At 39.9% G+C, this 15,283-nt stretch overlaps 1 protein-coding gene across 1 annotated transcript in view; it reads left to right on the top strand.

Moving 5' to 3' along the window:
• Nucleotides 1-15,283, top strand: part of SYNJ2 (synaptojanin 2) — a 59,351-nt gene that overhangs the window by 10,361 nt on the left and 33,707 nt on the right. The window contains exons 3-5 of the mRNA XM_009319118.1: nt 1,655-1,880; nt 11,123-11,206; nt 13,052-13,113. Coding sequence (XP_009317393.1) covers nt 1,655-1,880; nt 11,123-11,206; nt 13,052-13,113 — 372 coding nt within the window. The remainder of the gene's footprint in view (nt 1-1,654; nt 1,881-11,122; nt 11,207-13,051; nt 13,114-15,283) is intronic.

Genomic DNA, 15,283 nt, shown 5'->3' with positions numbered 1-15,283 from the left:
GATGTAGGTGGAAAATATGCCCAGAGTTAAATGTGGGCATGCTGCTAGAATGTGTGATACGTCTTGTTGCCCAAAGTAGGTGAATATTAAATAAGCAAAAAAGTTCATAATGGATGATAAATAAACATGAGAGAGCAGTTCATTCAGGCTAAGTAATCTTTCTAGTTATGATGTGATTTTGACTGGTAAGATCTAGTGTTTTAAGTTTAACTCAGAAGAGAGATGTGGAAAACTTGCTTTCAACTGTGCTAATTATGCATCCCTCTCAAAAAGCTCTCCAAGCATGTCAAATTAGACACATGGCACAAACGAGCTGTGTTCCAGTGATGAAACTCCTAAGGTGGCAGTATCCCTTAATGAAGAAACAACCTTTAAAGCAACTCTTTTTACCTGTACTGTCTTTTGAAACTTTTCTTCTTGGAAGATAAGTATTTGAACTTTCCTTCTTTGCTGGCTAATCTTTCCTTCTGGCTAATCTAGAAGTAGCCCTTGAAGAGGTTCCATTCTCCTGTATGTTGTAGAACAGGGATGAATGGTGACAACATCACATTTAGGGCAAAAAGATGTTCCAAAGAAAATTTATCTTGAGGCAATTATGTGATATGGGAAATTTCAGACCAAACAATAGATTCTTGAGAAAAGTAAACAACGGGATAAATAGTTACATGATGAAAAGTGTCAGATGACCTTAGTTATAAGCAACACAAACTGCCTGTTAAATGAACTGCAACAACAACAAAATTCTACTGGAATTTGTCTGAGTGAGGACTTCCTCTGTGAGTAGAGCTAGGAGAAGGTGGTGGAAGAGATACCAAAAATTGTTTTAGAGCTGCTTTTTCAGTTACATATTTAGTTTAAAAATGTAAGAATGACTTGCACCTTTTTCAGAGGAATGCTGTACTCTAGAAGAACAATTCTTCAGAGGTTTTCGCTAGATGTAATAACTCTTTTACAGATCTGCTGTTGAGCAATAAATGATCATAAAAGGGATTTTCTTGGCCTTCATCTGTGACTAAAGGTACATTTTGAAAAATGAAATGAGGAAATAATATGCCCCATCATAATAGAAGAGAGTAGCATCACTGTTAACCAGGCATGATAGGTTTCTTGGGTTGTTGATCTTAAAATAAATTGAAGGTTAAAACAGACATTCCTCTTAATTTTAGTAGCACTTCTTGCAATATCTCCATTGACTTATGGGTCCAGTTTCTGCTTGGAAAAAATTTCCTGAAGATCCTGGTGGGTTTTAAAATGGCTCTTCATCCTGTAATGTATGCTAAGGTCCGGACAGCACTGTTCAAAAAGTAATTACCTTGACAGCACTGTAATTTATGAAAAAGATTACTAAATATAAATGTATTTCTGGAGCTAAAAGAGGTGACATTTGCATCTGAATTTATAAGACAGAGGTACAAGATACAAGGACAGCACCGTGGTGGTAGCTGTGTGGTTAAAATTTGCCATGTCCTGTTCACTGTAGTAGTTCACAGGGATTTGTTCCTGATATTTCCTGGTTTTGGATAAAGTAAAGGTACAACAGAAAAGGGGTCAGAAAACATTAATTGCTTAAATCAGTGGTTGTTGTGGGGTGGCACCCATGCCTGTCTGTCTTATTTTATTCAGTAATGTATCTGTATGTTGTTGAACCTTTTAGGAACCAACTATTGCATGTGCCCTTCAAACACTACGAGGTGAACTGCTCTGACTGGTTGCTGAAAGTGATCTGTGGTGTAGTGGACATTCGCACTGTTTATGCTTCCCACAAGAAGGCGAAAGCCTGCCTCATCTCTCGCATCAGCTGTGAGCGAGCTGGTGCCCGATTTCACATTCGAGGGGTCAATGATGATGGCCATGTGTCTAACTTTGTTGAGACAGAGCAGGTAAGTGGATGTATCCAATAGCTTTGAATAATTCAGTCCACTCAAGTTTAATTGGGGCAGAGTTTGCAACAAGAATTAAAGGAGTTCAGAAAGTGTTTTTTCCAAGAATATTTAAAATAATATTGCACGACAGATCTATTAGTTCTTGCTCGTTAAGCATTTTGTTGCGATCTGTTCTTTTTCTGTGTTTCTGACTTTTCCATGCACGCAATTTTCACTAATACTTTTGATTTTTTTTTTTTCCTGAATGTGAAAGTCTGGCCATTTGATATTGTAGTGAAATATAGACATGGGTTTTTAAACCATTCAGAGAGCTCTGTGTGTTAATTCATGTGAAATCAACATGTGTAACAATAAGTTTCTCAATTGCATGAAACTTGCTTAGAATTATCAGTCATGAGGCCCATGTATTAAACAAAAGAATGTTTTCAAATCTGTTCCAGAATAAATGTCACACTTTTATACATTCTACACACATTTTAAAGTACATTTTTTTTCTAAAATTCATTGTTTCCCATGCTATAGAATGTTGGAGAAGAACTAGTTTGCAAAATTTTCTATAAAGTAATGGTGTCTACACTTCATTTCTCTTTCATTCATTTTAAGTATCTGTGTTAGTCCATACCACCAGGTTTGCTGGGCTAGTCATAGAAAGTCCCTTGCACTACAATGGCATAACTATGTCTACACTGCTGTAAAAGAATTTGGTTAGGGATGCTGGGGGTGAGACTAGAGCTAAGATTTGCTTTTGGCTCTAAGGAAGTCACTTAGAATCATATAAAATCTTATGATCATAAATATTTATGTTTCAAGTTACTCCTGTCTGCCTTATTGGATTGAAGCCATCACCTCTTTGTACAGTAAGTTTTTCAGCTATAAAATGAAGGTGATTATTAACTTCCTGCCTCACAGGACTTTTGCAGACCAGTGAGGACAACATTTGTAGATGGTAGGTAGTGTATTCTGTGCTATGGTGACGAAGAACTCTTAGCGCTCAAATATATCATTCTAGTTAAGAGGAAGCTGCCCAGCAAAGGAGCTGTGTTCACTGGGAGTCAAATCATCTTTGGCTAGTAAAGGAAACGGAGAAAAAACACCATCTTCTCAGAGTCAGGCAAATTCCAGTGCAACTCATTTTGGAAGAGACTTTGCTTTATACTCCCCTTTGCTTTGTGGGGGATTCTCTCCAGTGAGAGGTGGTATGACACAGTTTTTATACATACATGGTAAAAACCTTATTTCCAGCTGATGCTGAGACAAAATATATGGGTGAAATGCATTCAGCAGGCTCCCTTGATTGACACTGCCAAACAAAATAACACAAAGTCAGTTGTTTTTATTACACATGGTTTAGCTTACTACCTTGAAAGTGAACAAAAAGCAGTGGACCCTGAAGAATCTGCAATCTTCTGTGCCAGCTGAAATGAGTGCTTTCTTATTCAAGTATAATCACCTTTTCCTTTTTGAATAGAAGTAGTAATTACTAGCAGTCAGAACCATCATACAGAAATGGATGTCTCTATAAGCAGAATAGATAAATGGCTGGTAGTAGTTATCAACAAAGGACAAGGATCTGCTCCTAAAATTTGGTTGTTTTCAGTGTCTTCTGGGCAGATCTGTGAAACTGTGTATGTAGTGTAGATTGTTTTTATATGTGTATGTATGTGTCTGTATGTGTACGTGCACAAACAATGAAAGTAGATTGCTTAGGTGATGCTCATAAGGGGAGACTGGTGAGACATCTCTATATGACACAGTGGGTGAAGCATAGAGATACTTAGGCCAGCTGTGTCATTACTTGTTCCAGAAGAGTTATAGCTGTGTCATTGTAGGACTGTGCCTGACTGCTGAGGGTGGCATTCCCCCTCAAAGGCCCGTACTTCAGTATTTCCTCATGGCATTGCATGAGTGTAGCGGCTCACACTCAGTGCTGACCTTTCTGTTATCCCACTGCGTGAGCATAGGCGTGCCTTCAGGCACCTGTTTGTCCAAAATCCAGCAATGTTTGGGCACTTTCAAAATTTCCTCTAAGATGTTGCCTTGATGGTACAGCTTTAACCTCTTCACCTAGTTCTGCCTAAGGACACATGTAGAGCTACCTTAGACTTGACAGTGCTACGTTGCTCAGCAGAAGGCCTGGAGGAGTTGCAGTCTGGTATTCCCCAGTCTGCCGGTGAGGTTTGATCCCCGAGACATGCTCAAAGCGTGCACAATGTTACACGTGTGACTTTCTGCCCAGTCGTCAGAGTTCTTATTGGGGATGTGGGTGGCTTCTTGCTCATGTCCCTCCTTTTCCTGGTTTGCCTGCATTTTCAGAAGGCTGGCCTGGCAGCTTTCCACTTAGTGTTCAGGCTTCCACAAATTCTGCTTGTTGGATGCCAAACTCTTCCCCTGCAGTGCTTGGGTCTTTAATGTCAGCTTCTGAATTCTCTGCTAATAATTCTCTTTTGTGCCTCTGCTCCAAAGCAACTGCAAGTCAAGTCCTGCAGCGTCTACATCTTTCTAGAAAGTCTGTCAGTGCATTGGGAGATGCAGATAGGTCTGCTCACCAAAACGTGGAATTATCCCCTGGAACTTGGGAACAGAAGAAGGGACATATGTAATTTTAAGTAATAACTTGGTACAGTCTGCTATTTTAGTTGTGTGCCTTCTCATGAGCATTAGTGCAAAGTACGTTACTCAGGATTTGAAGAATGCTCTCTTGCTGAAATGCAGAGGAAAGAAAATGTTAGAAAGGGTTGTCATCTTTCTTTCAGATCAGTCTCACATTTGCGGCACTGCACTTAGCAGTTGTCTAATTATGGGAAATACTTCTGCTATCCTGCTTACTAGTTGGGTCAGAAGTAACTCATTCTATTTAATTATATTCCTGGAGTACATAATGTTGCAAATGATTAGCATGAAAAATAAGATGGCCTTTGCATCCCAGCAGAAAACCTGAGGATTGGCTCCTGGTGAGTGGCAAAACACTTGGTTGCTAATGCTTCCCTTAGCTGGGGCTGGGTCAGGCTCTTCACAGGAACTGCTGTGCTTTGTTCCCGTTCAGCCAGGGGCTGCCGTGAAGCGGGAGGACTGAAGGCTTTTGAGTCTTTTGCAATTGGGTAAGCAAAAGCATGAGAGTGAAATGGTTATAGGGTGAAGGCTTGAGTAGGTTGAAAATTATAACAAGGGTTTGCAGTTTTAAAGGATTATGTGTTTTTGTTTGGTTTTTGTTTTTAAAGGAGAAAAGAAGGTTGCTGTTGCTAATGGTGATAAACACTAGTTTTAGCAAACTGCGTGTCCTAAGAAAGTGAAGTTGGGCTAACCACTGGGATGCCTGAGGTCCAGTTCAAGCTGGCATCCACTTACCATTAGGAAGGAAGAGTCCTAGAATAAACTCTCTCCTACTTTCATAGTAGACTACTGACTAATCGCCTATGAGGTAATATCTTGGCTGAATAACATTTTGTTTCCATTTGCTGCAGCCTGTACAGTATAATGGCATGCTGGCTGTGTGCTTTCATGGATAAATAGCACCCTAGGATTCTGAAAAGCCAGGACTTTTCCCCCCTTTATAGGAATTACTTCTAACATTTTTCTGTTTTTAGAAGAGGGAGAAACAATTAGTCTTATCTCCAGGCAGCTCTTTTATGCATAGATGGTATGCTTTTGTCTCCCACTGAGTTAGCCTTGTGGCATTTTAACTCTGCAATGAGTCATTTTTTGTGGGCTCACTTAACTGCTGTGACTCACAGTGTTTGAGAAGAAGGGGGAAAAAGTTAAATATCTCACTTCACTTTTGCTTTTCAAAAAAAAAAAAAAAAGACGCTACTAGTAGATCTTTCAGATATTTGATCATTTGGCTTGCATCTTTACAAAGAAAAAAGAAGAAAGAAAAAATGGTAGGAAACACTTAAGGAAAAACAAAACATGATGGGAAAAGAGGGCTTTTTTGAAATCTCTCTAATGTGTACTTCCAGATTTGCTGCCAGTATTTTGAAATGGGATGGCAGCCCTTTCTACTTGCAGTGTTCAGTTAACCCTCAAGTAGTTTTAAAATCACACTCTGTTTGCCAGTAATAGCTTAAATGTTTCCCTTCACCCTTTCTTCCTCCCCTACTAATCCCCTGAAGTTGAGACTGTATCACATTCTTTTAATTGTTTTCTGCTGATAGCGTTGAGAAACAAGGATGCTTTCTTCATTTAGTTTGTGTGCCTGTCACTGTTTACATTTCAGCTCCTCCCCCAGTTACCCATCAAAGAGTCGTGCTAAACTCTTCATATCTTAGTATGTGACTTATGGGGAACAACCCTAATTTACCAAAGATAAATTAATAGTTTCAGTTGTTTTCCCCTTCATGGAACCGTTCAATAAAGAAAATGGAAGCCTTGACAAGGCATTAAGAGGAAATGCCATGAATTTGGATTAACCTTCCCTTTCTTCCAGTTTAAGAAAAAATTGTCAGGCGTGGATTAAAAAAAATGATCCCTATTTCACAATAACTCCTAGACCATGTTGGATAGCTCTCCAGGAGAGGAATGGATGCAATCATGTGGTTAATTTATTTTCTGGATCAAGATTTAGTATGGCCCCAGGAGGGGCAAAGAGGATTATTTTGGCAAGTATATCCTTGGATCCTGTGGTCTGAGTTAAAGGGACTCACAGAGAGGTATGTTTAGGCCATCTGTTATCCATGCTCTTTGTGGGTTGTGTGGCAGAGCTGGGAATCCCAGAACAAGCCATGTGAGTATCCATTTCATCATGGACTGTGTCTCTGTGCCCCTTGAGTCTGTAATGAATTTTGCGTTTGAAGTTGCGACTGGATAATTTTTTCCTTCTAATGAAGCTGAGTGATGGAGATTAAGGAATAAATTATTCCAAGCGATGAATGGGAGCAGCATGCTGGGATTAGAAAACCAGCTGGTTGACGTAGATGTTTGCTTCTTGCTCAGAAGCGGTACCAATTTGCTTCTTGCTCAGCAGCTTGCTAGCAGTACCTGTGCATGAAGCTTGTGTTACCAGGAAAGGTCTTTGGATCACAGAGGCAAGGTCAGGCCCTATGCAACAGAAGAGAAAGATTGAGAAATACCCTCTTTAACTGTCAGCACTATCACCCTTGATCCTGGAGTCAGAGAAGGAGACCACAAAAAGAGTCTAAGACAGCAGAAGTCGAAAGAAAAACAGGGCCAACAGGTGCCTCTAACACCAGAGGTCAGAGGACAGGCAATCTATTATCAAGGCGAAGAGGTCCTTCACATGGGTTAAATATCCAGTTGCTATTATGTTGTCTGATGGGAAACTGCAGGAAACGTGTCTGAAAATCCATCCAGCTAACTGGATTGGATTGTTCTATGGGCCAGACCCTTTGAGATTAATGAAGTAGTCCTTGAGTGTTTTGAGGATTTGATAGGAATGAACGTTCTCCCTGGGGCAAGTAGGCAACAACTTGCTGTCATTTTGGATCTAAGACAAAAGATAAGATTACACAATAGTTTTATGAAGCCCAAAGACAAAGATTTAGCAGTATGTATCAACCCTAATGACAAAGTGTTGTCCAAAATGTTGTTCTTGAACTGCTAGAGGAAAACTCATGTGATCTTGGATGTATTTCTTGTCCATGAGTTAAGGAAAACAGAGGACAGGAAAATTCTGTAAATAAAGTGCTTTTTAAGAAGGAATAGTTTGTTTTCTTAAAGAACTGTTTGTCTTTTGTGTAGTGCCTTAGAATAAGAGAAATGGATCTGCTAGAGGACAGGGTAATAAAGTCAAAACTAGAACGACAAAAAAGTGGCACAGATATGTGCTTGTAGAAAACGTGACATTGTGAACAAAAAATGATCAAGGCTTGGATGGATATGAGAAAATAAATTCTGTATTTAACCATGTATAAATGCTGGAATTGCATAAGCAATGAAGTTGGAATCTTTTATTTATGAGTGTAATTTTAACCTGGATGTATTATCAGTGCTTATTTAAGATTTATCAAATGTGGTTTCTTACAGTGTATATGGGTGTTAGGATTATGTGCATTCCTGAACTGGAAAGTCGTCTTAGTCTCAGTCTTTCAACCTGCTCACTTAAGACGTCTGCTGGTAGGAAGGCTGTTGCCAGTATTGTTGTAATGTCAAGGGGCATACATAGTAGAAGGCAATGTCAAGATCAGGGGTCATTTTCATTGGAGTGGTGAATGAAGGATAGTGGGTATTGCTGAAATTCAGGGAAGATTTGCACAGTTGTAATGCTTAATGAAATGGTTACAGTCTGTTTAGGAAGGAATGACTGGCAGAAAAGGGTGTTACTCTCCCACTCATTAGAAAATACTAGGTCTTTTTCCAACTCACTGGCGGCTTTGAAGAAAATAATTTTGGATTCATCTGGGTCACAAAAATGAGCTGAGAGGATTGTGAAAGACCACAGAATTGCTCCAGAGAACAGAATGATGAGCCCTGTAAGTGAAAAGAAAAAAAAAATGTGCTAATGTGGAGAAATTTCTTGTGAATGACTATGTTGGAGAGGCCATGCTTCCAGTTCAAAAACATCTGAATTTCTAAAAGCTACATGGCAACGTGCATAAAAAATGTCAGTTTCTTTAAAATGCCCTATCATCATTGAGGAGTTCTGTATTAGACCTCATCCTGACAGAGGACGTCCCCAGCCCATCACATCAGGATGTGGGCATCCTGTTTAGGTCACAGGAATGATCCCCAAATGGTTTGAAATTTTTTTGTTGTTGTTCATTCTCCAAATGGACAGCTTAATAGAGCAGAAAACAGTTAGAAGAGGTAATGGGTGAAAACCAGTGAACAGAAAATGTGAGTGATAGTAGTAACAAACATCTGTTAACTCTTACGATGTTGAATGACTAGTAAGTGGAAATATGAGCATCTGTTAATGCAGAAAGGCAGAAATGTTTGGTCAGTTTTTTTCTTCTGTATTTAGCGTAAAGAAGGCAGGTTATATATTCATAGTCTGTAACTGCGATGAAATACTTTCCATTTAAACTGTAGTTCAGGAAGATGTTAAACTGCAGGTATTAGGATTAGAATTATTATCTTCTAATCAGTGGGTCTAGAGAATTTGCAGCTGGGACTTCTAAAAGAACTGGCCAAAGAGATACCTGAGCTGGCGATTTTTCAGTTAGTTATGGAAACAGGATGTTCCAGAAGATTGTAAAGAAAACTGATCCTCTGTAGCAAGCTGTTTGAGTGGCCAAATTGTAGTTCATGTGAAGCTTTGTCTGTGATTGTCATCATTAGATGTTTCATTTCAACTCGTCGCATCACTAAGGTGATGATTCATGTCAAATTTTGAAGTGAGCCAGTCCTGACTCTTTTTTGCATAGATTCAGGACCTGATCGTCATTTAGTGTGAGTCAGGATAATGCTGGGGCTGTCAGTGGAGCTACACAAATTTGCTTTACCTTAGAATTGGCTCCTCTGGGTCCATGACTGTGAGTGAAAATATGAGTCAGTGTTTAGAAGTCACTGACTCATCTTGGTACAACCTGTCTCAGTGAGGATGTGATAAAGAGGAAGAAGGTGGGCCTGCTCGCTCCTCCTATAGCCCAACTGCAGGATGAACTCTTCTGAGCACAGAAGTGTGAAGAGAGGTGCACCAGTGTGTTGCCATGGTAATTAGCTCCTGCACTCAGATACCAGCGATGTTTAGGAAACTTTACTGGGAGAGCGTATTTTAGAGCCACATTACTAAAGCTGTGAGGCAGGCCTCGTAAGGAAGCTTCTCTGAGCAACCCCCTGTCTTGCAGGGGGTTGTGCTAGGATGAGGTGCAACAGAGAAGGGTTCTTAATTCATTGGTGTGAGGCTAAAAACATTGAAACATACAGTTTGGCACCACATCTGGGCTAGCCATCATTCTAACATGACATTGTGTCCTTGATGAAGCCACTTAAGTCTTTCATCTTAGTGAAATGGGGATAGTTGTAAGTGCTCTGCAAAATTATTGTAAAGATTAGTTAGATAAAACTGGTGACAGGATATTTAAATACCTACCTCTCTGGTATAGCTATACTACTTCTTTTCACACGTGTAGCTCTAAAAATTGTACGTTGGTAGTGATTATAAAGATGAGAGGTAAAGGTAAACGAAGGCACTTCCCCTGAGCCACCCAACCAGCACATCTAGTGGCAAATCCAAAAACACAAACCACATTAAGACTGTAGAGTAACCCCTTTTCATGTTCTTTCCTATTTTGGGAGCTGCTAGCCAGCTGGCAGCAGTTGTGCTAAATGATACGATGCAGTTAGAGAAGCAGCTACCTGGATGACCTGGATACCATTCCTCCACAGGGCTGCAGAAGACTCATTGTCATGCATGAGATAACGGAGATGTGTATCATGTGTATCATGTATCCCCCATGGAAAACAGCCAAGATTCCACTGCTAAGTATAGGCCAGGGGGGTGAGCCGGGCTTTGCACAGTTGCTCTGTAGTCATACTGACTCTGAATATAGTACCTTTTGTGCTAAGTTAACATATAATGTAACGCTTTGCTTGGGGGCTGGTGGAGGGGGAAGGCAAAGGGGGAAATCAATCTTTGCACTTTGCATAGATTTGACTAAAAATCAGCTTGTTAGTGGTGATCATAAGAACAAATATTAAGGGAGAGTTTGAGGTCTGGTTAGGGAAGGAAATGGGGAGTTTGGAGCCTCGCACTATAAGCGCCCTGGAAAAGCAGTAGATGACATGCTGTTCACTGTATTTCAGAATGGGAGTGGCGAAGCTGCTGGTTTCACTGAGATTTATTTGGACACTCTGACAAGGCACAACACGCAGTGAAATAAGAAATAGTAAATAAAGCAAGAGTTAAGCTTATCCCACACCTGACATTACCCATCATTGGTCACAAGGAGCAATGACATTTTGCACAGTTAAATTTTGTGAGAGAGGCAGAGGGAGAGTATATGGCTGGTCTTCCTGAGTGTCTCCACCAGTGGATCAAATCCATCTTCATTGTGGATGAAAGATTCCTTCCTTCTTGCCAGTGGTGGTGTTTTAAATTTTCTCTTATTTCTGGTGAGTAGTGAATTGAATCTGTTGTGATGACATGAAAGCAAATACGTTGTGCTTTGTTCCGCTGCCTGTGAGACTATGGAAAAGTGACTGAGCAGTAAGTGGATACAGTGAGATACATGGTTTACTTTTTTTACCCTTTGAGTTCAGTGTCTTAAACTGTCACCTGATGAAGGGGTCACAGACTGATAGATCTAACTGCAGAACTCCTTCCCTTTATTTTATTGTTGCAGACAATTTACTTGGATGATGACGTCTCTTCCTTTGTGCAGATCAGAGGTTCTGTTCCACTGTTTTGGGAGCAACCAGGGCTTCAGGTAAACAAATAATCAAAAAGCCTACCTTACTTATCTCTCTTGCTACTTATAATTTAGAAGTTACATAAAATTTAATTGTTTTTTTAAATGAGCTGCAAAGCTCATTCCATGAAAATGCTGAGCTCTTTCATTTAGGTTTACCTTGTAGGAAATTTTGTGTGTTTAGATAAACAGAACTGAACCAGGCAAGTGGCTATAGTTAACTGAAGTTTAACATTTTCATGTGTTTGTGTGCCTCTGCAGGGAACTATTTGTAAGGGACTGTGTCCTAATGTCCTAAGCTGAAGCTTACAGCAATATCTTTATAACATTTTTTATTTGATTTGGAATAACCTTTCCTTCTGAAATGCCCGGTTGGCTTGATGATATTGACCTCCACAATAAAATTGGAGTATCTAGGGATACCAGGAGCTCTATAGGAACATGTTACCTTGAAACAAAGTATAATGTCTGGATGGTGTGTTTGCTAGATTTCAGTCAAAAGGGTGACAATGATCTAATCTGATCTGCAAGGCAGAGATGTAGGGTTTCATCAGGAGATTATTGCATCAAGCCTAGCAGGTTACATATGGTGTGTGACTTACAGTTTATACACAGTTACGAGTTCAAATAGGAATCATCCTATCACTCTTTGCATTCTCTGAACAGAGGGATAAGCAACTGGAATGAGTATGCACACATATGCATATATGTTAGTAGAGAGAATATACACTATAACTGTTTTTTTTCTATTCTCTAAAGATTATTTGATACTTTTTTATCATTAAATCTAGCACCTAGGTACCATTCAGAACTACTGGATTTAGCATGAAAGGAAGATGACTAAAGGATCTGTTGTTGTCTGTTAGCACCATCCAGTGCAATACTTGCTTCTTTTTATAAAGCAGGACTGCCCGTATGGTTGTGCACATGTCCTGCCCATGGTGTAGCTGTATCCAGCACTGTTGTTCTGTATGTTATGAAGCCATAGAGCTTTTCCCGAAGGATTTTTGGGTAGTGGGTAGCATCTCTAGTTAAGCAGAATTTTCAACTTTTTAGTAAGGACACACGCTTTTTTGCCTAACTTGGATTAGATTATGCAGCTTTCATTTATGTTGGTGAATACTCATAACTCTTATTCCTTGGATGTGAGTGTGCTGGCACTGGTGTTAGAAAGAATTGCAGAAACCAACCTCATGAAAAACAAAGGAAGATGATGAAGTACAGGAAACAATGCATGATCCTATAAATAATTAGCAGTGTAGTTTCTGGAGAGGAAAGAAGCCCTCTGCGTACTGTAATAACAGTAGCTAGCATTCAAAAGGAGCTTGAGGCTACTGTTGTTGACATCCATATTAAAAGTCATATCAGATTGATGGTACAGGATTTCATCCTTCATATTTTCAAAGGACTGTTCTGATACCTTTCAGTTTCTGTAAATAATGAAAGATGAAAGAACTCAGGACACACAACCCATGGAACTGGCATAACTGTAGCCTTTTCTGTCGAGGGAAGGGCAGGAAGAATGCTGGGCACACAGCATGCTTGTGTGAGGCAGTGTGGGATATTTGCTAGAGGAAGCTGGCAAAGGGATGTGATTTGTTTGGCCATAAAAAGATGTGTAGGTATCCCTTTGCTTAATGATAATCGTGTTTTCACTTGTAATTGTAAATGTTGTTCTCTAATAGAAGCTGTGGCTTTTGTATTAAGGATATTATGTGTGTGGGTGTGTGGAGTCTGTTAGAGGTGTCTGGTGCTGTTAGATGTTTTTCTCTGAAGGAAAAAGGGAGACATCTAGTGATTTAGCACTCTAGCAATTTAGGAAGTTATTTCTCTCTTTCTTCTCTTTCCAATGTTTTATTTTAGGTGGGTTCTCATCATCTAAGGCTTAACAGAGGTCTGGAAGCTAATGCACCTGCCTTTGACAGGTAAGCTTCATTCCACTTTGGCAATAACACAGCAGCCTGGCGTTTAACCAAGATTCCACAACTTTATGCCTTCCTATTAAATCCTGGGAGATGTGAAACATCTCTCAGATGATGTTGCCAATCCCCCAGCTTTTGCAGGATTGTTAAGTGGGTTTACTTTATTTATTCACTTATTTTTGTGCATTTTCCTTTCTCTTTTCAATGGTAATTGAATTAATTTGGTCTCCTGGCTTGTTTCTGTAAAAGCTAAGAAATACTGAGTGGTATGCGAAAGGAAGGTCTGTGTAACCCTTTGTGAGCCAACAAATGTTAATTTACACTTAAACTACACAGAACATATGTTCTTTACCACTGTAACCCAGGTAATTAAAAAGTAAACACTGCTTCCTCTCCAATCTGGATTTGTTTTTCTCCTCATTGTTTTACTGCTATACAGAAATAACAGTGTCTTATTCTATGATCAGTGTTGTATGACGCTGTCATGCTGATGCTTTTCTACTTTACCCAAAGACTGGCTTCTAAACCTTTTTAAACCACTAATACTCTGCTTGTCAGCTGGAAGCTGTAAAACAAGCCATACATTAGCTTGATTCCTTTGAATGTCTGACTATGAAGTGCTATCCTTTAAGGGCAAACTCCCATGGACATCAGTGGGAACGTTGCCTGAAAAGGACATGAAGGATTTGGCCTGTGGGAAATTTTCAACTTGTAAGTGCCAGGTCATGTGATTAATTTTTATTTTGATTTGGTTTTGGCAAATCAGAGTTTATGTTGGTTGCGCCTGTTGTAAGGCCTGTTAATTCCTTGATTTCATTTACTGTTAGCAAACATGACATTAGTGACTGTTAATAGTTTTGCAGCACTGAAGACCCCAAACAGGGATTAGAATCTAAACAGACTATGCAACATAGCAGTCCTTGCTCCAAAGGGTCTTAGCCTACATTCTCCAAGCTTTTTAAGGCTCTTAAATCTTACTGAATTCAAATGCCTTTGAGACTCGTGGTCTTGTGGTCATCTGGTGCCATGGTAACTTGCCCTGCCAGTGTCCCTGAAGCTCCATCTTAGAGGTTTGCATTCCACAGCAGGGATAATTTATATAAGAAGAAATCAATAACTTACTCGGCATCCTCTTGTGCTGCCCAAGAAATCGAGAGTACCTCAGCAAGGAACAACTCCGTAAGACCATTTAGCTCAGAGAATCTTTTCTCTCTGACCTTGATGCAACTGGTGAATAGCTTTCTTGTAAGAAACATGACCATGAGGATCCACTTGCGCTATTCCTTCTTTCCCTTGTGCGCAGTAAAGCCTTTATGTTAGATGAAGTTAGGGATATCTCTGCTTACAGACCTGCAAAAGACAGTCCTTTGAAAATGGGCGAGGAATAAGTGACTGCCTTTATGGAAAAAGACGTGGAAACTTAACAACCTGCTACAGCTTTTCTGAGAGTGTTAGAGTGGATTTAGCCTGTTACATTTTGCCATCTGATAGGTTAATGTGTTGAGAAGGCACTGTGAGAAGTGAATGGTAATCTCGTTAGTGGATCTTTTTCATCCCCTCTCCCTGAGAAATCCTCAGGGACCTCTGCTTACACTACTCAAGCAGGTGACCTGAGCTTCAGCAGTTTTGTTGTAAGGAAGCAACATTGGCGGAGAAGTAGGATCTTGATGCTGAGATCAGAGGGGTGCAAATGTATGGGAAGAGTTGGTGTACAGAGAACTGGTTGCAGAATCAGGAACATAAATAGCACCAGAAAATATATTTAGCCACGTTTGTTGAAGGCCATGCTGATAACATTCTTTCTTTCTTTCCTCCCCTTCCATGGTTTTCTGCGTGGCTTATTTCTGGTTATAGGACTTAAGGGTGCATGCCAGAAGATGTGTGCTTGCTGGTTTTTTGACACTTTGCCATTGCATGTCACTTTGCAGCATGTAATAGCTTTTCATTTGTATGAGTGTTTATTTTATTTTTCTTGTCTATTTCTATCCAGCTTCCTCTTAAGTACTACTACAGTGTTGTTAGTACATGATGGAAGTTGGCTTTAAGATCTAATTGTTTCTTGATGAGCCAGCACAGCTCCTCTAACACACGCATGCCAACTTGAAAAAAAATTACTGAGGGGAGAATGGGTGCCTCTGCATCTGGCTGAAAGCTCTTGACTTGAGAGTCTCTA

Source organism: Pygoscelis adeliae, unplaced genomic scaffold (genome assembly GCF_000699105.1).
Source record: "Pygoscelis adeliae isolate BGI_AS28 unplaced genomic scaffold, ASM69910v1 Scaffold172, whole genome shotgun sequence".
Taxonomy (NCBI): Eukaryota; Metazoa; Chordata; class Aves; order Sphenisciformes; family Spheniscidae; genus Pygoscelis; species Pygoscelis adeliae.
Note: the sequence above shows the minus strand (reverse complement) of the source record. Positions and strands in the feature narration are given on the sequence as shown.